The sequence below is a fragment of the Nipponia nippon genome, unplaced genomic scaffold, assembly GCF_047370975.1.
Source record: "Nipponia nippon isolate SJK-2023a ecotype South Korea unplaced genomic scaffold, ASM4737097v1 scaffold_10, whole genome shotgun sequence".
NCBI classification, from domain to species: Eukaryota; Metazoa; Chordata; class Aves; order Pelecaniformes; family Threskiornithidae; genus Nipponia; species Nipponia nippon.
In genome coordinates this window covers 22,672,259-22,692,375 of record NW_028262291.1, presented here as the reverse complement: position 1 = coordinate 22,692,375, position 20,117 = coordinate 22,672,259, and the positions used below count along the sequence as shown (strand labels likewise).

The window sequence follows — 20,117 nt, the reverse complement described above, 5'->3', positions numbered from 1 at the left end:
ACTGTCAAATAACTAAGTGCTGTGCAGAATCTGTGAGTGTCTTAAAGCACTGCATTTGCTAACTCCCACCAAGGAGCTGAATGGAGAACTACAAACAAGGAAAATGCACCAGCTCAACCTAATGGCACACAAGAGTTGGCTGTTTGACGGGTCTGGCTTTTTGCCCAGTATAAAGCTAGAGATTCACCTCGCGCACACAGAGCTAACATTGTGTTGGGAGCTACAATAAGAGTCACAGATGTGAGGCTGCAGGTGTGCCTATAAACATACATGCAGATGCATGTCCTTTGCTCCTTAGGCAGCCGTTAATGAGCTACTTGAATGCTAAAGTGGTCTATTTAAAGAATGACATTTGGAGATGTAGCCAATGCTCAGGGCACCTGCAGAAACATTAATCATGTATTTCAAGGTGAGTGCTTCCAAGTGTTGCCTGGGAGTACCTGTCCATGGAAGAGAGCCTTTCCCCTCCCACCATCAGCACTGCTTACAAAGCATACGCAGTTCACAAAGAATTTCCTGTTCTTCGCCTGGCTCTCAACAGTCTAGATCCAATTCAGTAACCAACATGCAGAGAGCATGGTCCAGCCACTGGGGCCAAGCCCAGGCAACATGGCTATTCCACCCAGCGTACTGCCTCCCTGCAAGGATGGGAAGGAGCACCTGCTTGCACTGGGGAGGGAAAGCAGCCACCATGGCAGGCAACAGCCTGGCCAGTCCCCAAGTCTGCCAACATGCTGCGGGTTAGGGTATTTCCAAAGTCTTACGATACTTATTTTTCTTTTCATGTACAGAAATACTCGTCCCATGGAGAATTAACACTGCTCCAAGTACTTAAACCTAACTTGAGGACTTCTGACCTGAGCACTCTAAAATACCATTAAGGCCTGAGACACTGCCCTCGCTCAGCTCTCAGAAGGAATTATATTAAACTTTCAGCTTTGGGACCAGACCAAGTAGGACAGAGTCTTGTGTCCTGCAAGTTGCATTTATTTTGAAAGTAGGGAAAGGGGTCGTTTAAATGGCTACTTAGTATGTGCTTAGCCCCAATTGCTATTTGAATCTTGGTGCTCAGGAAAAATGCAATAGGGATGAGGGCGGCATATAAAAGGAGAAGCGGAGATCTATATGACAGCATTCATGCTGAATTAATATGGATGTAGTGGGAAAGAGAGAGAGAGGACAAACTACATCCATGAGCTCTGACAATACTCCTCTTAGCAGCACTTGGAAGCAAGGCAAGAATAAATTGTTCTTTATCTACTCTACAGTCCTATCTATTGCTAACCAAAGTTTCCAAATAATCAGAATGAAACCACAGATAATCATGAGACTCGATGATTAAAAAAAAATGATAAAGAAAAAAATGATACTTTTAACCATCACTAGCATCAGTGTTAGAAAATGTTTGTTAGGTTTTTAGGTTTTTTTATCTTTAGGGTTCATATTTTCAGGTCTTGCTCTGCAATTATCCTGTGAAGATTAAGCTTTTAAATGAAATGCTGTGTTTTGCTTTCATTTTAAACACTCCACTGTTCTGAGAAGCTTGGGTTGAGAAAAGAGATGTTACCACCATCATGAATGCCCTGATAAAAATGTGTAAAAAACAGCCAGAAGAGGCAAACTCTCTAGGAGGGGACAAAATCCTTATAATCCAAGCCAATACACATCCTATCCTTGTCAAAGCTACACATCCACACAAGTCAGAGAAACATTATCCAAGTGCCCCATGCCATTCACTCCACCCAATAGCAAAAAAGAAGTAAGTTAGCCTGAAACCCCAAAGCTGTGCTTAAGTTTGCTTTGATCCCTGCTCCTCCCACTAATATGCTCTAACTGTGGTTCTGTAGGGGAACAAAACCAAGCAAACACCAAACAAGCAGCAGCGAAAATCCCTTTTCATGCATTTCAGCAACCTACCTGATATTTTCATTGAGGGTGTAAAGTTCATTGTTCTGCAAGCCTCCCCCTTTGAACACATTTATCACTGCCGTTTGAACACTGCCAAAAAAGAAATGAGACAGTACAACATCCATAAATAACAGCCACCAGTATGATTTAACACAGAGCACAACGTGAGCTAGCCGCCAAAAGCTGAGTGGTTACAATGGGGTGGAGAGGTTAATTGCACTTAAATACTTCCACTCTTTCTCTCCTGGAAATCATCACTCTTATTTAACTACATCTCTCATGGAAGGCAGAACAGAACCGACCTCAAGTTGGTGCCTAGAGTAAGCGAGAGAAAGTTGTTACAGGGACACTGTTCACAAAGAACACGTTCACACCAGATATATCTTTAACACGACTGTTTAGGGGATCTGTGCTCTGTGCTGCAGGCTAGTTGCTATGAGGACACACAGATTTTTGGCAATATCTGCCAAACACATCACATTACATTATCATAGAATCGATCATAGAATCATAGAATTGTCAAGGTTGGAAAAGACGCTTAAGATCATCAAGTCCAACCGTTAACCTAGCACTGCCAAGTCCATCTATACCATGTCCTCGAGCACCACATCTATCCGATCTTTAAATACCTCCAGGGATGGAGACTCAACCACTTCCCTGGGCAGCCTGTTCCAATGCTTGACCACCCTTTTGGTGAAGAAGTTTTTCCTAATGTCTAACCTAAAACTCCCCTGGCGCAGTTTGAGGTCGTTTCCTCTTGTCCTGTCACTCGTTACTAGGGAGAAGAGACCGACCCCCACCTCGCTACAACCTCCTTTTAGGTAGTTGTAGAGAGCAAAAAGGTCTCCCTTCAGCCTCCTCTTCTCCAGACTAAACAACCCCAGCTCCCTCAGCCACTCCTCATAAGACTTGTGCTCCAGACCCTTCACCAGCTTTGTTGCCCTTCTTTGGACACGCTCCAGCACCTCAATGTCCTTCTTGTAGTGAGGGGCCCAAAACTGAACACAGGACTCGAGGTGCGGCCTCACCAGTGCCGAGTACAGGGGCACTGTCACCTCCCTGGTCCTGCTGGCCACACTATTCTTGATACAGGCCAGGATGCCCTTGGCCCTCTTGGCCACCTGAGCACACTGCTGGCTCATGTTCAGGCATGATCCAGTGATGCTAGCAGGAACACCCTATCTGCAGTGTCTGACAGGACCCTGGCTGTGCTGGAAGACAGTCTGCAGCCAGCATCACCTCAGTCAGACCCAACTTCTAGCCCTGTTAATGCTTATAAGATGATATTGGAGGATCTTCTAACTCATGCTTCTGTCACCAGCACAGAGAAAGTCATAAAGTGACAGCATACAAGATGGTTTAGCAGGTCTAAAGGCTAGCCATGGCTAACAAGAGGAGGTGTCATTCCCTTAACGGGCATTCCCTTCTGTGGGCCAGTTATGGCATTTGCATGCGTCACAGACCTCAGCTCGCTATCCTGGCACAAAACTGCAATGTTTTTGCCAGGCTACTTTTGTGCAACATTAGTAAGCTGAGCTAGGTCAGCAAGAGAGATGGTTCTGCAGAGTGCAGAGCAGGCGCAAGGTGGCAGAAGGGAAGGTGGGAACACCCACTTTTGGTAGCAGCAGGCCATTAGATCAGATCAGGACATCTCACTCTTCAACCTACACATTGTTTTTCCAGTTGCCGTTGCTGCATGACATGCACTGCAGACAGGATTTGGCTGTCAATAGGAAATGCTGGTAGAAGCCACAAGCTTAGCAGTTGTTTAGAGAAACCTGACTGTGGTAAAAGCTTCATAATATGCAAATAGATGCCTGTTGTGTATTAAGAAACTGGCCTTTATTACAGTACTAGGAATGTGTTTTCCTAAATGGTACTTAAAAGATGCATCTGTTAACAAAGAGCAATTCTGTTTTACTTGAAGAGAGTACCTCTGAACAACGTTGGCCAAAACCAAGGTTGATCACTACTAGGTCTAATTTTTTCACCTCCATGAAGGCTTTCAATGTCGACAAAGCTCAGGAATGCCAAAAATTCATGCATGTTTATAAACAGATGAGCTTAGCCATAAATGGTCTGAAGCACAAAGATCAGACATTCACGGCCCTTATCGCAAGGCTGCTGCAGGGAGAGAGCTCAGGTGGGACCTGCTCACCTGTTCCAGGCAGAGCTGGAGCTGAGCTGCAGAGCCTGCCGGGCTGCCTGGAACCGTGGCAGGTCACTGAGGACCGGGGAGCTCATGAAGCGAGGTCGGGGCCTTCTGAACGAACCCATCTTGTGGAACTGGAGAGCAAAGGATGGAGCGACGGTGAACCCTCCAGTCATAGGGTCAGGTGGAGTGGAGCAGGCTGTCAGAAAGTCTCTTCTCTTGAAGGTCCAAGTGTCAATCTCAGTGATGTCAACGAGTCTTCAAACCCAAGGAATCACCCTGCAGCAAAAGCAAAGAGTCAGCCTTGGACTAGCAGTTCCCCACAGCATCAGGTTGTGACCATGGACACATGTTGCAAGACAATGAAAGAATTGAAGCAGTCCTGCAAAGCGAAGAGAAAGTAAAAGAGCAAGACAGAGAAGGGAGGGGTGAAAATATCTTATCACATTAACAGCAAATTTGGGCAAATCTTCTGGACTTCTTCAACAGCAAGCCCCCTTTCCCATCTTGCCCCTTAAATAATGACCCAACACAGCCAGCCAGAAATAGAAGCATGGTCTCTCTTGCCGTTTCAATTAGCAGAGATGCAAGAACAGAGGTGCCTAAACTTTTCTGCCAGAGGCACTTTACAAATACCTTTAAATACAGTTAGCCATTCAGCCTGTATAAAATAGTAGAAACTGGAGAAAGAGAAAAGAGAACTATTTCACCATAAAGGAACAAAAGATGAACAATGGAAGAAAAGATGAACAAACAAACAGAATGCCTTTTTTTTTGAGAAGTGATGTGCAAGGGAATAAACCCACTTGTTATCAGTCCATTACAAAAAGGATACAATAGGAAGCTTCTGCAAAAGAGGTCTGACAACCAGATATTTCGAGAGTAAGCAGGACTTTTCTGTTTGTTTTGTTTCCTACAGAATGAGAAGTAATTGCTAGGCCAAATACAAAATGCCTGTATTTTCCACTCTGATCGTCATCTCCATGTAGATGAACATGTAGCCCCAAGTAAACCACAGAAATAGAAGAAGTTAGCTTGAATAAAAACCACAAAAAAAAACTTTGGCAAAGCTTCTGTACTTCGAAATCCCACTTCAGACAAATACAAGCAGTAGATGTAGTTGGCAGTTTGGAGAATGGAGATGTGGGAGAAAGGAGAGAGAAGAAAAAAATAAAACCAAACAAAGAAGTTGTGTAACTGAAGTGCACACGAACGATATAAAGCAAAATCTTCTCTTTTCCACTACATCTTCAACATGAGTTGAAAAGAGAGATGATTGTGTATCTGCACAGCGCTTCTAATTTGACTAGTGCTCAGCTTCAGGAAACACTTCCCACTCCCCAAACCATAATTAACTTTTTTACATGTAAGAGAACAGTTTTCTTCCCACCCAGCCAGCCACATTTCATGCTGAGCTCACTTTGCTACCCCGCCTATGCGTGGCCTTGTCAGATTCTAATCAACCACCATGAAGCCCTCACAAGCCCTTGCTGTGCCATGGACACCATGTGCCCTGCCACCGAGGAAGTTAAAGGAGAAAACACAGAGAAAACATCTAAATTTTTAGGCACTGAAACATGTGGTACTACCATTCTTGGTGCTATTCAAGAAATAAATATGGTTGTTATTCCCCCACAGGCTAAATACAGTTTGCACAGATATTTGTGGAACTGGAACATGGCTACAAGTGCAACTTTTTTCTGTGTTTAGACAACTCCTGGCTGTCTTTAGAGATGACAAAGCCCAGATGGTCTTTCATGCCATGAGCTTAGCCTTGACTGTTGTTGCTTGAAAGGGCAGCAATCTGTTGATTCAGTGGCTGCTCTGTTCCGATTTAAAAAAAAAATACCAAAACAATTCATAACTTTTAGAAATTAAGAATAAATGTAAACTAATACAACAAAATCAGCAGGATCTTCTGTGTGCATTTTGAAATAACAGTTCATTTGACATTGCTGACACATTTTCAATCTGCCAGCAATTTCTCTATTGGCAATTGTAACTACATCAGAAATCATCAGAGGAAAAAAGCTGCAGCACCTCGGAGAGCCAAGGGCAGGCTTTTCTCACAACATACTAAAAGGTGTCCGGGAGGCAAAGCGTAAGTATAACGGATGTTTCTGTTGCAAAACAAGTGCTTGTGCCAATGTATGTTGTCTCCAAGTTCCAAAGCTGACAGACAGTGTGAGGAGCTGAATGAGTGACAGCTCGCTGCTCCCAGCAGTGCAGTAAAATTTCTAGCTTTTTACACAGGGAATTTTTACACAGGGAAAACTGCATATATTTTTCAGAGCTATAAAATGCAATGTAAGTGTTACTTTAGATCAGTTGTAGGCATTTAACAGGGCTAGAAAGCAGTGGTTAAGATGCCTGTGCTAGCCCACAAGCCTCCTCCTACCACTATTCCAAGTGCCGTAAGTGCATACAAGTATCTTTCTCCCTAGCAATGAAATAATTTTATAAAGCTGCATTTATATTAATTCGAGTTAGATTAAGTTGCAAGGGGAAAGCTTAAATTCAGAAATGTAAATCAGGAGAACAACCTCTGTGCCTTAATATACATATATTTAAAGTTTGTGTAGGAAATTCTTTGGCCCATTGTGCGCAAGCGGTAAAACACCATGATCAGGAAGGTCTCTACTGAGTTTGGGCTATGAATTTATAAGACTGATTCCACAGCAGCAGAACTATGGCATTACACAGGGCCCCATGAAAAATTTCCTGGACACTTCTTACCAAGGGAAGGTGCTTGTTTTTGCTCACGGAAACATACACATTGTTTTCCTTAATCTCTGTTAAAGTCACCCCAACAGATAATAACAAGCTGTTGTCTGCGAAGAGCAGATAAGACACCCTTCTTCCCCCAACCCTATTCTGCAATCCTGTGTTACTGTCAAGTCAACCTTACTTTAGGTTCTCATCAGGAATTTAAGACAAGATCTTCAGCTTTAGGACCAGATTCAGAGTCTTATTTTCCTTTCTTCAGGATTCAAAGATATGAATCTCTCCTATCTTATCTAAACTGGTAACTGTTAAATGGCAAGCACAGCAAACTGTTACTCTAAAGGCAGGCTAGCCACCAAACGGTATCCAAACATAACTGACCCTCACGTTATCAGAACTGGCAATGCCAAAGCCTGTGAGAAGGGCCCCATGCCTGCAGCCTATTTAAACTATTTTCAGAGTTTCATAAAGCTCGAAGTAACAGAGCATTTACTAGAAAACAGGCTTTTGGCACAAGCACTTTGCAGATTCTGTGCACCTGAAGGTAGAACAAAGCACCCAAACCCAACCAAACACTTCCATCAGACCAGATTTTCCTTTCATGGCAACTAGTTTCCACTGAAAGTTTTCCCCAAAGCAAGGCAGCCTTGTAAATACTGCTTCATTTTCACAGGGAAGCTGCATTAGTGGTTTGTTGGCAATGATGTCCATGGTGCATTCTGCAGTGTGCAATTTTTTGGCTTTTTACTGAGAGAAACTACCCTTGTGGCAAGAAAGGCATTAACATAGTTATAGGTTAGTAAGAAGCCCTCATGGTATTCAGGCTATTTTAGCTATTGGGAATGAACAGTGTTTAGCAAAATGCTGAGTACAGCAAGGAACAAATTTCCTCTTCAGTTTGCCATAAAAACTCTCATAGAATTACGCAGAAATATTCAGAAACAGATATTGCCCTAGAGGCCTTCTAGTCCAAACTCTACATCTACAGTCTCCTCTTCCTAAGATTAAAGTGTTTTAGAAGACTACAAAATAAAACCTACTTCTAATAATCATAGTCTTATTATTTATCAACAACAGAACTAGAAAAAGCTTTACAGAGAAGCAATTATTACTTTTCCTTTTTATACAGAGTGAAGGGAGACACCAGAGTGCAGCATGTTCTAGCCACCAAGCAACACTCTCATCACTGATTATAAAAGACATGAAGACCTGGAGACTAATGTGCAGCAACTGCTTAAGAGATACAGCCACACCGAGATAATCTCCACTGCCCCATGCTCCAGCTGCTGGGGCAATGCTTTACGTGGCATGAGGGCATTTCAAACTGCTTGCCAGCTGATATATCCTAAAACATTCCCCGCTCTCCTCATCTCGCTTAACGACCCTGCCCATCTTTTTTGGCGGAAAGCTTGTTATAATTAAGTCAGAGAGACAGGTATTGATCTTCCTTCCCTTCCAGCTGTCCTGCCCCCTGGTCTTTTTCTTCTCTTATCCTTGATTATCATCTCAAAAACCAGCTATCAAAACCCTCTAGACCTCTAACAATGGAGATATGTCATCTGTGTAAAACCCAGGTCTTTGAGTGAGGAAACTCTTCAGAGCTAGAAGTCAATGTTCTCAACTGGGGGAGAGAAGCAGGACAATGAGTCAATCTGACAACAATGTAATTTCATCCACTTGTAATTCGTCACATCTGAGTAAACACTTTTAGGATTAATCTGAATACTTAAAGAGAAGAATCAAGCATGGAGACAAATCCTTTTCCAACATACATAGATACAGGCATTTATAAAAACAGTACAGTCATCAAGCTAGGAATTTCATCGTTTGTTTTCTGTTAGCCACGAAAACCAACAGAGAAATCATTATAAAATTATTTCATGAAAAGACCTTTCCCTCCCAACAGACCATAATACATCTGACTGTCTGGAGGAAAAGCAAGATCAGACAATATACCTAGATCTTTTTCTCTCTACTAAAGAAAAAATAACCCAAAGAAAAAGTTGGCAGCAATTCCTCCAAATTATGAATCTTTCTGATAATCTTGGGCCAAACAAACAAAAAACCCACGGTAACTGAGATTTAACAAAAGAACAGGCCATTTTAAATTCCTCTGATGCCTTCTCTGCAAGGCTCAGAGCAATAGCCGCTAATGGAAGTGATGGGGCAGCAAAAACTACAACTGTTTTTGCTTCTTTGAGGAAAACCTGCACCAACACTACTTCACACCAATTAACACCAAAAAGCCACAAGTCAAAAAGTAACTTTAAACAAAACGGCAAGGGAGGGAAAAGGAGAGCAGAGAAATCACAGGATCCTCAATTCATCCAAACAAGCATTTCCCAGGTCTCCTGAAACAGAGCAACAGAGAACGAGGGGTTATCCAGATATAAGTGATGTTTTGCCATTTAAACTTTTTTTAGTGGTAAAAAGCAGCCCTTCATGACGATGATATCCGCTTGCCCATTTTCCTCTTCTTTATATGCTTTGTGCAATTGTGACATTGATGACCTATGACCATAAAATACACGAACCAGATACTGCAACATGCACCAGAATTTTTTGTAATGATTTTGGGTGTGGAAGAAGCATAATCTTAAGAAAAATCCCCCACTGTACTAGGCCTACACACCCATAATGAGCAGTTTCATCCTACCTCAGACACAAAAAATACGCAGAGAACCATCTAGATTCTTGTTAGCTAATTCTCCTTCTGGCCCAGTAAATCCTTAACAAAGTGTGTGACTGGCAAAATCCTTGATTCAAGTTCAGCTGACAAGATCTGAAGACACCATTTCGGACAAAAATCCCTTATTTATCTGCTATGCAGCCAGACTGAGAAGTGGAAAAGCAGCCCACAATCTATAACTTCAAGTCTTTTAGGTCATCACAACTACACATGCACATGCATGAACTTAGTTTATATTCTAAGAAAACACAGACAGCATTTGCCACTGTTAAATTTACAACACATTCAGTTCCTCTTACAGCCCCCAATTTCTCAGTTTCTTAAAAATAAACAAGGTCTGCTTTTCAGAAGGAGAGAAGATGATCAAATCGAGATTTATTCAATAACTAACAATGGTTAACATCGATCAGAAGCTGTGTCTTAGATGTATGGCAGAAGTTATTGAAAGCAAGAGTGTTAAAAATTTTGGAGGCAGTTTGGGGCCCAGTCTCAAGGCATGGTCCTTCCTACACCCTCATCCTTTCATGCCTTCACACCTTTGGAAATCTGACTCATGAAAATTTTAGTGCTTAATCCACAGCCCATCAAAAACAATAGGAATCTAAATATTGGTCTTAATATGGTTTGAGTCAAGCCCTGAAACATCAAGGAAAAGTCTTTCTCTTGTGAGCAGCCCCTCACATAAGGAACAGTATATCGTCAGGTGTGCTCATGCTAGCACCAGGAGCACAGCCCATGATAAGAGACATTCCCGATCCAGGAAGGTAAATGGAAGAGTGCAAGACCAGCCTTCAGGTCTGACAATCTTGTCAGTAGGATTGATTCCAGTTGCAGCCTTTAAAAGACAGCTTCTTCCGCCCATATATTAATACCTCTTGTTTCTGACATCCCACCAACAAAACCAGCTTAGAAATTTTGCAAGGGGAAACCACCCGCCCCACACCTCCGGCCTGCCCTCCCCACCCTGCACCATGGGAAAGCCGCGAGGTATCCCAGGCAGGCTCAGCCCGGGGTGGGTGGGCCACTCAGTCCTGCAAAATGCTCCTTTCATCAAGAGCTCTTGGAGGATTACTAATAAGAGTAAAAATAATTACCTCCATTTTCTGGCTGAGGAAATGAAGTTGCAAAGCCACTGAAGTGACTTAACCCAGGACTTCCACCTCCCAAGGCAGGATTCTATTCACCAAACAAAAATATCCCTCTAAGATTCTTTAATGAAGCTTTTCAAATTATTCCACAGAGTTGGAGAGAACAAGGATTCATCTGATCTACCTCTCCTTTCCAAAGCTGACTCAATACCTAAAGGTGTCAATTTTTTTTTATTATTATTCTTTCGCTAGGCTACCCCACCATGAAGGCAGCAACTTGGTGCCCCATAAATAGTCTGGAGGTGCTCTACTGGCCTCACCTATCCTTAATTAAACTTGATAGATTTTAACTATTGATCGAGATGAAGTACATAAAGGAAGCTACATCAACAGACTATGGGAAAACAGCCCTCTCAGTACAAAGTGTTGATGCTCTGGTATGCACCCATATATCCAGCAATTTTACTGCTACTCTTTGACTACCCAAAACAAGATCTCACCTTCCCTATCTTCCTAGTACACACCCATCTCCACAAATGAGACCCCAGCATCCCTGCCTTCCTCCCCCATCTTTTCCATATTCCCTGTTCAAATTGGACCCACATTATGCCTTTATTAATAATACATCTCAAACAAATTCATAAACAGATCTAACTTGGCTTTGATAGCAGAGCCATGTAACATTTGAAAAGAAACTCAGTGGTTTCCACTTAGTTATACTTTGAGTTTCTGAGGTTAAAGCAAACCTGAAACTCAAAGTGAAACTCTGCTTAGAGTGAGAGGAAATATATGAGAAAAGGAAGGGGGAAAACCTTTGCTTATATCCCACCATGGTCTGAGAATCTTCTCTGTAATTCAGAGATCACTGCAACCCCTTTGGAGTTGATGGCTGGTTAGAAGTAAGACTGCTACTTCACATCTATATATATGATAGTACAATTCCTCATAAAAAAATGTAAGAAATCAGTAATGGCACAGAGCAAGCCAGTTCAATGTGAACTAAAGAGATCAGGTCATAGTAAAGAACATACAGAAAAAGAAATATTTTGTAATACAAGAGTAGCATCTAAGACAACAAAGTTATTTTGTTCTCTACCACAGGTTTTCTGTGTTATTTCAAAAACATTTCTTAATTCTTTGGACTCACATCATTCAAAAATGGAGAAAATTTTTATGGCTGTTGAAAGGTGCCACATGTTTGCAAAACACTCTGAAATGCTTGTGTCAAGAATAGAGGACAACACCTCATTAGAATCACTTAGCTGATCAGTATGAAGCTAGAGACAAATTTGAATTAGATGCATTAACAACAGATTTAATCTGGTTGAAACAAATTGTATTCCCTGTATACGCAACTACTATACCAAAAACCTAGCTATGAAAGGCAAGAAGTAAAAACATAGTGGAGTTTCAGAATGATAAAACTGATGGACTGGATTGGGATTGAAAAAAATACACTTACCTCTTTGGTTAAATAAGAACCCAATAGAGAGGAGGAACAGATAAGAGGGGGGAAAAGTGGAGATATATCACCATTTTCTGATTAACTGAAAGCATTAGGGTTTTTTAGGCATTCCATAAAGTTGTATCCATGACAGCTACAGTAACTATCTTTCAAAATGAACTCAGTGCAGTACTGTCCTAATCCACGGCAGCTGGCACAGGTTTTTTAAGCAGCAAGCTTACCTGCATCCCTCCTTTGAGTTTCACCCACCAAGATGTAGCTCGCTTCAGACAACAGGGTTAAAATCACCAATGCTTTGTCTCCAATTCTATAGCAAGGCTTTACTCAAGCTGTTACATTCTAAAAACCACAACTTATTTAATAGCAAAGTAGTGCTCCAAGGAGCTCAGGCCCCGAGTTCAGTGGCCTATGTTATTCCGAGGCCTACCAGTCTTAAACTCTGTTGATTACTGGAACAACTTTTAATCAATACAGCTATATGGGAATAGGTCATAGCATGAAAACGAGAAAAAAGATGACGTGCACATAAATAGCTATTTTCTTCCACTGTCGGGAATAGCATTTACTAGACGCACTAGTAAGGGCATCGCTACTGTAGCAAAACAGGCCAGGAATGTATCACTTGAATGACACAAGTATGAGTAAGCTATCAAACTTTTTGCTGTAGAAAAGGCCTTTGGATTGAGTTGAGAAATGTGTTTTCAAAACCAGAAACTAACTTAGCAGCTTCAACTTGTTTCCAATAACTTCCAAGTAGCATCTGCTGCAAAATTCAGGAAATATATGTATTAACTCATTCAAAACAAACTACAAGGTACATGGAACAGTCTGTAGAGATCACAGGAGTTTTGCTTAGCATACAGAGAAGCTGCTGGCTTGTATCTAAAAGGAATAAAAGCCATAACTGCTCAACAAGTAAACTGTTCATACTCGGTAGTTACATGAGCAGCAGAACTAAAACAGCCCTGCTCTCCCACATCACGCTCCCTTCTGAATTTCACACGTGCAGGATGAGGTAATCCCCACCAAGAGCCCTTCCTTCAGCATGGGCTCTAAAACCATTTTCACAAAGCTCAGAGAAACTTTATCCTTTTAGACCTTTCCTTACTTGGTCAAATACGGTGAAATTCACAAACAAATTCATAAAGTTACAAAAGGGGAACAGCCAAGGGAGAGCCACAGGGATGCTTTCCTAAAGATGCCAGGCAGAAGCATGGAGGGGGGGGAGAACAGGGGAGTGTCAGAAGAAGAAAAGTCAAAGCAGTCTAAATGTAATGACATCTTTAATATTCTAGTAATGTTAATTAGAAAGTATGCAGGATACACTTCATCAAAATCAAATAAAATGTCAGCAACTGCAATTATTTTAGGAACTATCTCTGCTGCCACTAGAATGACAATCTATTATCTTTGTGCCTTCTTGCACTTCATACTTATTCCTTTTTGTTTGTTTTTTGTTTTCATATTCCTGTTTTGTTATTAAAAACATAAGTATACCCCACATTTTTAACCCTGGGGATACAAAACACGGCAGTTAAGTAGCCTGCTTATACATCACAGCCCACTGTCAGCCAGCTCTAGTATAACCAGGTTTTTGCTAAAATCCTCAGCACAATCTTCCATCCTCTGAGTTGCACTTAGCCCCATCTTGTGTAGCAAGAAGGGGTTGTTATGCCCTACTGAATAAGCCCTGGAACCCAGCACATACTTAGTCAGTGTATATTTATGCTTGAATTCACATCAGCAGAAACAATAAGTACAAAAGGCCATACATTACAGGGGGGAAAAACCACAAAGACTACAGGCACCTAGAAAAGTAACATGAAAACTGAACTCGTTGGAATGAGTTACAAAAAGGATACAATTCTAGTACTTATTTGCCTGCTACTTCTAAGCCCTTGATGATGCATTCAAGTCCCATTCCTCCACTCTTTCCATAAGAATGGAAACTATATCTATTTATTTCTCAAATAAAAGGTTAACTATCTCACCTATTCTGTGCCTTTGGTTGCTGGAAATTTAAGAAATTGAAATTCTTCCAAAAGGGATTGAAGAGTCAGTAAATACTACCTGTGTTCCAGGTGAACTTTGAAAGCCAATATTGGAAGCCTTATCAGAGTCTCAGCTGACATCAGACAGCCCATAAGCACACTGCATAAAAATAATTACAAAGAATTTTGTCTTGAAGGCTGAAGACAAATGCGAAACTGTCACCTTAACTCTGCTGTAAAACTGCCAAAAGGAAATACTGCTATTGAATTAACATAGCAAAAAAGACTCCCGTGTGGGTTTGAGTGCACTTCAACTTCCCTGCCCACCCTTGGCACTGCCAGTTTGCACATACCATCCATGTAGAACCCAGTGTCATGCACCATACCTGACTTGCCAGATATTTCAATCAGAGATTCAGGACGCCCCCATCATAGACAACTATGGAATAATCCACCTCTGGAAAAGTTTCTTCCTAGCTTCACCAAAAGGCAGCTGTTTTTCGACCCAAGTCCAAGAATTTTCCTCCCTCTGATAAGTTATAGAAGTCCATGGCACTAAAATCTTAGGAAGAATGCCAGATGTTGTCTATGAACTGTGTATCAAGAGCATACATTGTCTTAGATTACTGTAAAATTTTCATTTACTTGGGATGTGAAGTCTGATTTTTCTTGTGTTTTGGAACACAAGAGAATCATATTTTCTTTTTTGAGTTTAGTACTTTGGTAGCACTTTTAAGTTCATGAATCTCTTACATGTTACAGCTAAAAGAAAAGTTGCAAACCTGCGGGAATCTCTCAGCACTCTGCACCCTACGTGACAGGTCAATCAATCAAGTAGTTTTACATCATGGTTCTCCACTTACCTATATAGAAATGCCATTAGATTTGGGTTGCTACCACAGATCATGTTCCCGAACCTAACATCCTTCACATGGCTATAAAATAGCTGGCGTAACTTACTGCACATATTTTCAGCTACACGTCATTTTTTGTTGCCAAAATGCTAACAAAGTTCTTCACAGAGGTCAGAGGACAAGGATTTTACCCCTGGCTAGGTGGTTTCCTAGTTTCAGGAAAGTCAGTTTATCAGGAGAGCATAACGTCTTGTCTCTGCTGATCTACCTAAACCATTAGGGATTACCGCAAAGTTGTACTGTGGCATCTGTTTTAGAAAAAAACTATGTAGCCTACACATCAGCTTCTGTGCCTTGTGCATGCTGCCTCACTGTGAAATAAGATCTATGGGCATGTACATTAAATATGCATGCATATACAGCACTACATGCAAGATGTAAACAGCTCCTGCACACTGATCCAGGTCCAATGACTGCTGCATAACTGAAACCTTTCATACTACAAAATTGCAGCACTGCGTATAAATTCGCTCAGCACTTGCTGCTGACAAACAAGTTGAGACAGCCCACTTACATGAACAAATCATCATATGACTGGAAAAGGCAGAAGAAAAATAGCTGTGCTTTGGACTATTCTTTTCGGCATAGACAGCCAGGAGCTGCGTTGACTGGGGTCACAGCTGGCATGACGCGCGGCTGTGGCTGATGTCCTGCAGAGAAGAAGGTGGCGGGGGACGGGTTTGGCAGTTGAAGGAACTGAAAAGTAGACTATGTTCGCAAAAATGGAAAGCACTGTAAATATTCCTAGGCCAGAGAGGCTCTGAGTGCTTGTCAGGGAAACACGGGTGGCATCACCACGGGGGAGAGGCCAAAGGGAAGAAAGGGATGGAGATACATTTCATTTTTTTGAACAGGCAGCCTGCTACTCACGGCTTTTGTGTCCTCTTGCAGCGGCTACGTGCTAATTCAATTTATTTAGAGAAAGAGGGGAGAAAAATCTCTTTCCCTTCATCCTCAGTTTCAGAATTATTGTGTCTCCTGGGGGGAAGGGTTAGACTGAGACATTTGGTTTGGAAATGACTCACTCGGCAGCACTATGGAGCCGGAGGGTCTATTTTTAATATTTTTAAATGGAGAACTTACCCAGGTTTTATGCCTGCGCTTTGCTTCAGAGGCACCGCCGGGCGAGAGGAGCCGGCTCAGCCCTCTCCCCTCCGCAAGCCGCTCCCCGGTAAACATCCCCTTCGCACCGCCACCGGCGCCCTTCGGATGCCAGCATCGCTGCCGGCTCCGCTGCCTCCGCGGGCAGGGCAGACGCGCCCGGCCGCCGCCGAAACCCCCGCGGCCGCGCAGCCCTCTCCGAGCGGAGGCCGGCGCCCGGTTGCGCCTCTCGCACTCACCCCCGCCGGGCTGCAGAGCGGCGGCTGCGAGGGGCGCGCCGCTCCGCTCCCCGCCGCTCCGCGCCCCTCCGCCGCCGACCCAGGGACGTGCTGCCTCTTCGCCGCGATCTGGCGAAATTTGCCACCAACCGGCCAGGATTTTACACTTCCTGGCTGCCGGCCAGCCTTTATTTTTACAATCTGCCTCTTGCTGGCTCCTCCCAGCAGAGACAAAAGGCGATCGGGCCGGGCAGAGCCGAGCCGAGCCGGGCCGAGCGGGGGCAGCGGGGGCTGCCTCCTCCGGCCTCCCACCCCGCTGCGGGGTGGGGGAAGCCCGCCCCGACCCGTCCCGGCAGAGTCAGGAAGTTCAAATTCTTCTGACCTTTAGCGAAAGAAGGGGAAGGGAGAGGATGGAGGAGCTGCGGAGGCCCTTCCCGGGCAGGGCGGCGCGCCCGGGCCCCGCGGGGCGCTCCGCCGCCTCCCCCGGGGCGCCTCCCCCGCCCCGGCGCGCCGTCGCTCCCAGGGGTCCCGCCGGCTCGGCCGGGAGATGCTGGACCCGCCGCCGGCTCCTCGCAGGCCTGGCCCGGGCGCGGAATTTGCCTTCACGCCGAGCTACAGATAAAGACACGGGTCGTTACGGCCAATAAAACGTGCAGCGCGGGGGAAGGGGATGTGCCGTTTAAAGATAGGGCTTATTTTATTTTGATCTCACGGTTCAAGGTTCCTCTGGCAGCCGCAGCCCCGTGCAGTTTGCTCTGCTCAGCTGTCACAGCCTGCAGCAGGTATCAGACAGGAAACTGCTGAAAAAAAATCCCGTGTCATTCGCGGTCCTTAAGGAGATCAAAAAGCCGCAATTAACTGCCATCAGCGAGCAATTGCATGGAACGTGTAACTCAAATAGTGACGCCGAGTTTTGGAGAGCTACTCATTAATTTAAAGCGCTGAGATTTTTAAGTGTTTAAAGGAGACAGACCAAAGTTGTGAAATAGTATTGTTTTCTCTAATTGCTTAAGAGGCTTTTGTGAATTAGTTTATGCACGATACTGCTGATGTTTGGTAACCCAATGCACTGCTTGTTAAGAGAATTCAACTTGTAACTTTACAACTGAGTTGCATCTGGTCTTAAAATGAGAAAAGTTGATGCTACTCTGGAACCAGTATATTAATCCATCAGCCCATGTGGGGATCCGCTAACACTTTTAAGTTGTTCTGTAGGTATCCATAGCAAGCTTAGACGAGAACACTTGCCATATGTGTTTGTAGGAGAGGTATTCTCATGTCTCTTTTCGTCATTTTCTATCTCTAGATGTGTAAAACAAAGAGTCACTGAGGTACTGTGAACCTTACCTGCTGTCCATTGCTACTACTAGTTATACAAATAGGATTTACTATTATGAACATGAAATCAGTACCTGGGGCTTGCAGACAGGACTTTACTGCAAGCTGTATGAACACATACAAAAACATGCTTCCTGTCCCAGACTGATGTGGCATATGATGAGAGTTGATACCTATCCAGCACATAAAATTTTAGTGCATCTGTTAATCTGCTAACAATTAGAAGTACATTTTGTCATTCATTCTGCACCTGCTTTTCAAGCCAACAACTACTAATTTTTCAGAGACACCATTGCTGAAGTGGAGTTTGAGTGGTGGTCTCAATCCCTGGCTCATGATACAGCTGGGAAGTGACTGCCACTATGGGTAGATTGCTTGCAGAAGCAAGGATGTGATTTATCATAATTGAACTGTTCTTCATGGGCCAGCAAAGATCCTAAAGAATTTGCAGGTGAAGAGAATGGTGACCTGACATACCTGGTTAGGTGGCATGCTCAATCTGAGAGAAATTCTCAGCTTTTCTAAGAAAAAAAGCACAAAAAAAGCACACAAGCTGGCATCTTTCCCCAAATTTTAACTCACATGGTTATGAATCAAAACTTGACAATACATTTCAGGTGTGGGACAAATACCTGCACATGCAGAGTTGTGGAACTCCGGGTTTACGAGGAAGCTGTTCACTATACCCATGTGGTTCTAGCTTCAGGACATTGAGGGACACCATTGCCACAACACAGACTTACTGTGACCATCTTGATGTACAGCTGGACTCCTGCTTGTGGGAGAAGAGGGACAAAAGAGCTGAAAAGATCCCTGCCATCTCACCAGGAGGAAGGGGGAGGTCCTCTTTGATTTCTTCAATAGGAAGAAGTGAGGCTTCTGCGGAAAGGAAAGAGTATTTGTCACTGGGAGTGAGGGCCCCCTATTATATTATGCAGGAGCATAGGTACTGGGAAGACTTTAATATACGGCAAGGTCAGACAAGAAAAAGAATTAGAAACATTAGCCCAGCAGAGAGAGATAAAAGACTTACATGGGATTCGTTTTACCTAACTTCAGCTATCTGATATTATGCAAAACACACCTAGCTTTCAAAATTAGGTAAGGTAAATCCTGCCCTAAACCTTACCTGAGTGGAATAGGGATGCAGTGAAAGGGATCTGAAGAGAAAAGAGTTAAGTTTAGATTGACAGATGAGAAAAATGACCTTTAATAGCTCCCTTTTTCCCTTTTAGCTTTGGTTAGAGCAAAAAGAGAAGAATATGGTTTCCAAAGAAAGCTCCTTGCCTTACACAGACAAGTGATAATTTACAGATGTCCACTTTCAGCACCGAAGCCAATACATGGTGCAAATGGACTGCCATGCACTTTGTGTGAGAGGAATCGGCTCTTCTGTGGCCTTGTTCAAGTCTATCATCAAGCATCATCTCAGAGAACTGAAAAGCAGGCAAATTGACAACATCAATGATGTTGCTATAGACATTTACATAACGAACAGATATGTGAAAAATAGCTACAGCCTTAATTTTGTTTTTGACACTCTGCCTCAACACCACACATCCTCTCTGCAGCACACACTATAGCAAGACAGCCCTGAGCACACACACGTCCTGCTCTCACACAGCCTGGTGTTCAATAAGAGCCAAACCACAAGAGTTGTGACTAACAGATGTGACCTTTTATTGGTTTGCTTTATAATGCACTTGATGATGGAATGAATCCACAACATATCGCCTTTGCTTTGGCTGTGTGATCCAACAGGTCTTCAGCATCATGTGCTGCCCAGAAATGAGTTCTGGGAAAAGACCCACAGTGTGATCTGTGAGGGGGGCAATGAGGAGAGTCAGCAGTTCTGAAGAGCATTCCTAATTCTGGCACTACTTTTCAAAGAGCTGAGGGTTGCAGCTGAACCAGGTTAAGAGGTCACCATGCTTCAGTTTATTCTTATCCTATCCACCAAAGATCTCTTTCCCTTTCCATCTGCTGGGATAGCATGTATTTGCTCCAGCTGTCCAATGGTGGGAGGAGGGAGGGGCACACAAGCAAGTGAGAAAAAATTGACTTGAACTAAAGTGGATGATTTTGACAGCAAAGGATTAGGCAATAGCTACACTTGAAGTTACCTTGCAGATTCTAGCAAGGAGCGTGGGGCAGATGGCTGGGGATAAGCTGGGAGCAGCAACCTCCTATCCCAGCTCAAACAGTGAGGACAAGCCTGTAATTTGAGATGACAGGAGGGGGAAAAAAAAAAAAAAAACAGAAACAGAAACAATAGGATAGTAGAGTTCATAAACAGAAACTGTAACAAAGGCCTCTGTTAGTGGTATTGTAGTGTAAACCCCCTGGAATACTGCATTCAGTCCTGAACATCTTCTCGTCAAAAAGACACCAGCAAACATAAAGGAATTAACTTTTTAAAAAAGTAGAAGTGATGAGGATTGATTTAGAGATGCTGTCGTATGAGTTGGAAGAGCTAAATACAGCTGTGCACAGCATGTAGGACACAGCTACAAAAAGTAGGCACTGTGG

General features: G+C 43.2%; 1 protein-coding gene across 4 annotated transcripts in view; it reads right to left on the bottom strand.

Moving 5' to 3' along the window:
* The window catches only part of PRR5L (proline rich 5 like), a 47,235-nt gene extending 30,513 nt beyond the window's left edge, over nt 1–16,722 (bottom strand). For 2 of the 4 annotated variants that reach the window (XM_087745967.1, XM_087745970.1), the window contains exons 1-3: nt 16,015–16,257; nt 4,067–4,339; nt 1,918–1,998 (exon numbers count right to left, since the gene is read on the bottom strand). In XM_087745967.1, the coding sequence (XP_087602093.1) occupies nt 1,918–1,998; nt 4,067–4,236 (251 nt within the window). In that variant the 5' untranslated portion in view covers nt 4,237–4,339; nt 16,015–16,257. The other 2 variants (XM_087745969.1, XM_087745968.1) reach the window with 2 other exon arrangements.
* Nucleotides 16,723–20,117: the final 3,395 nt, after the last annotated feature.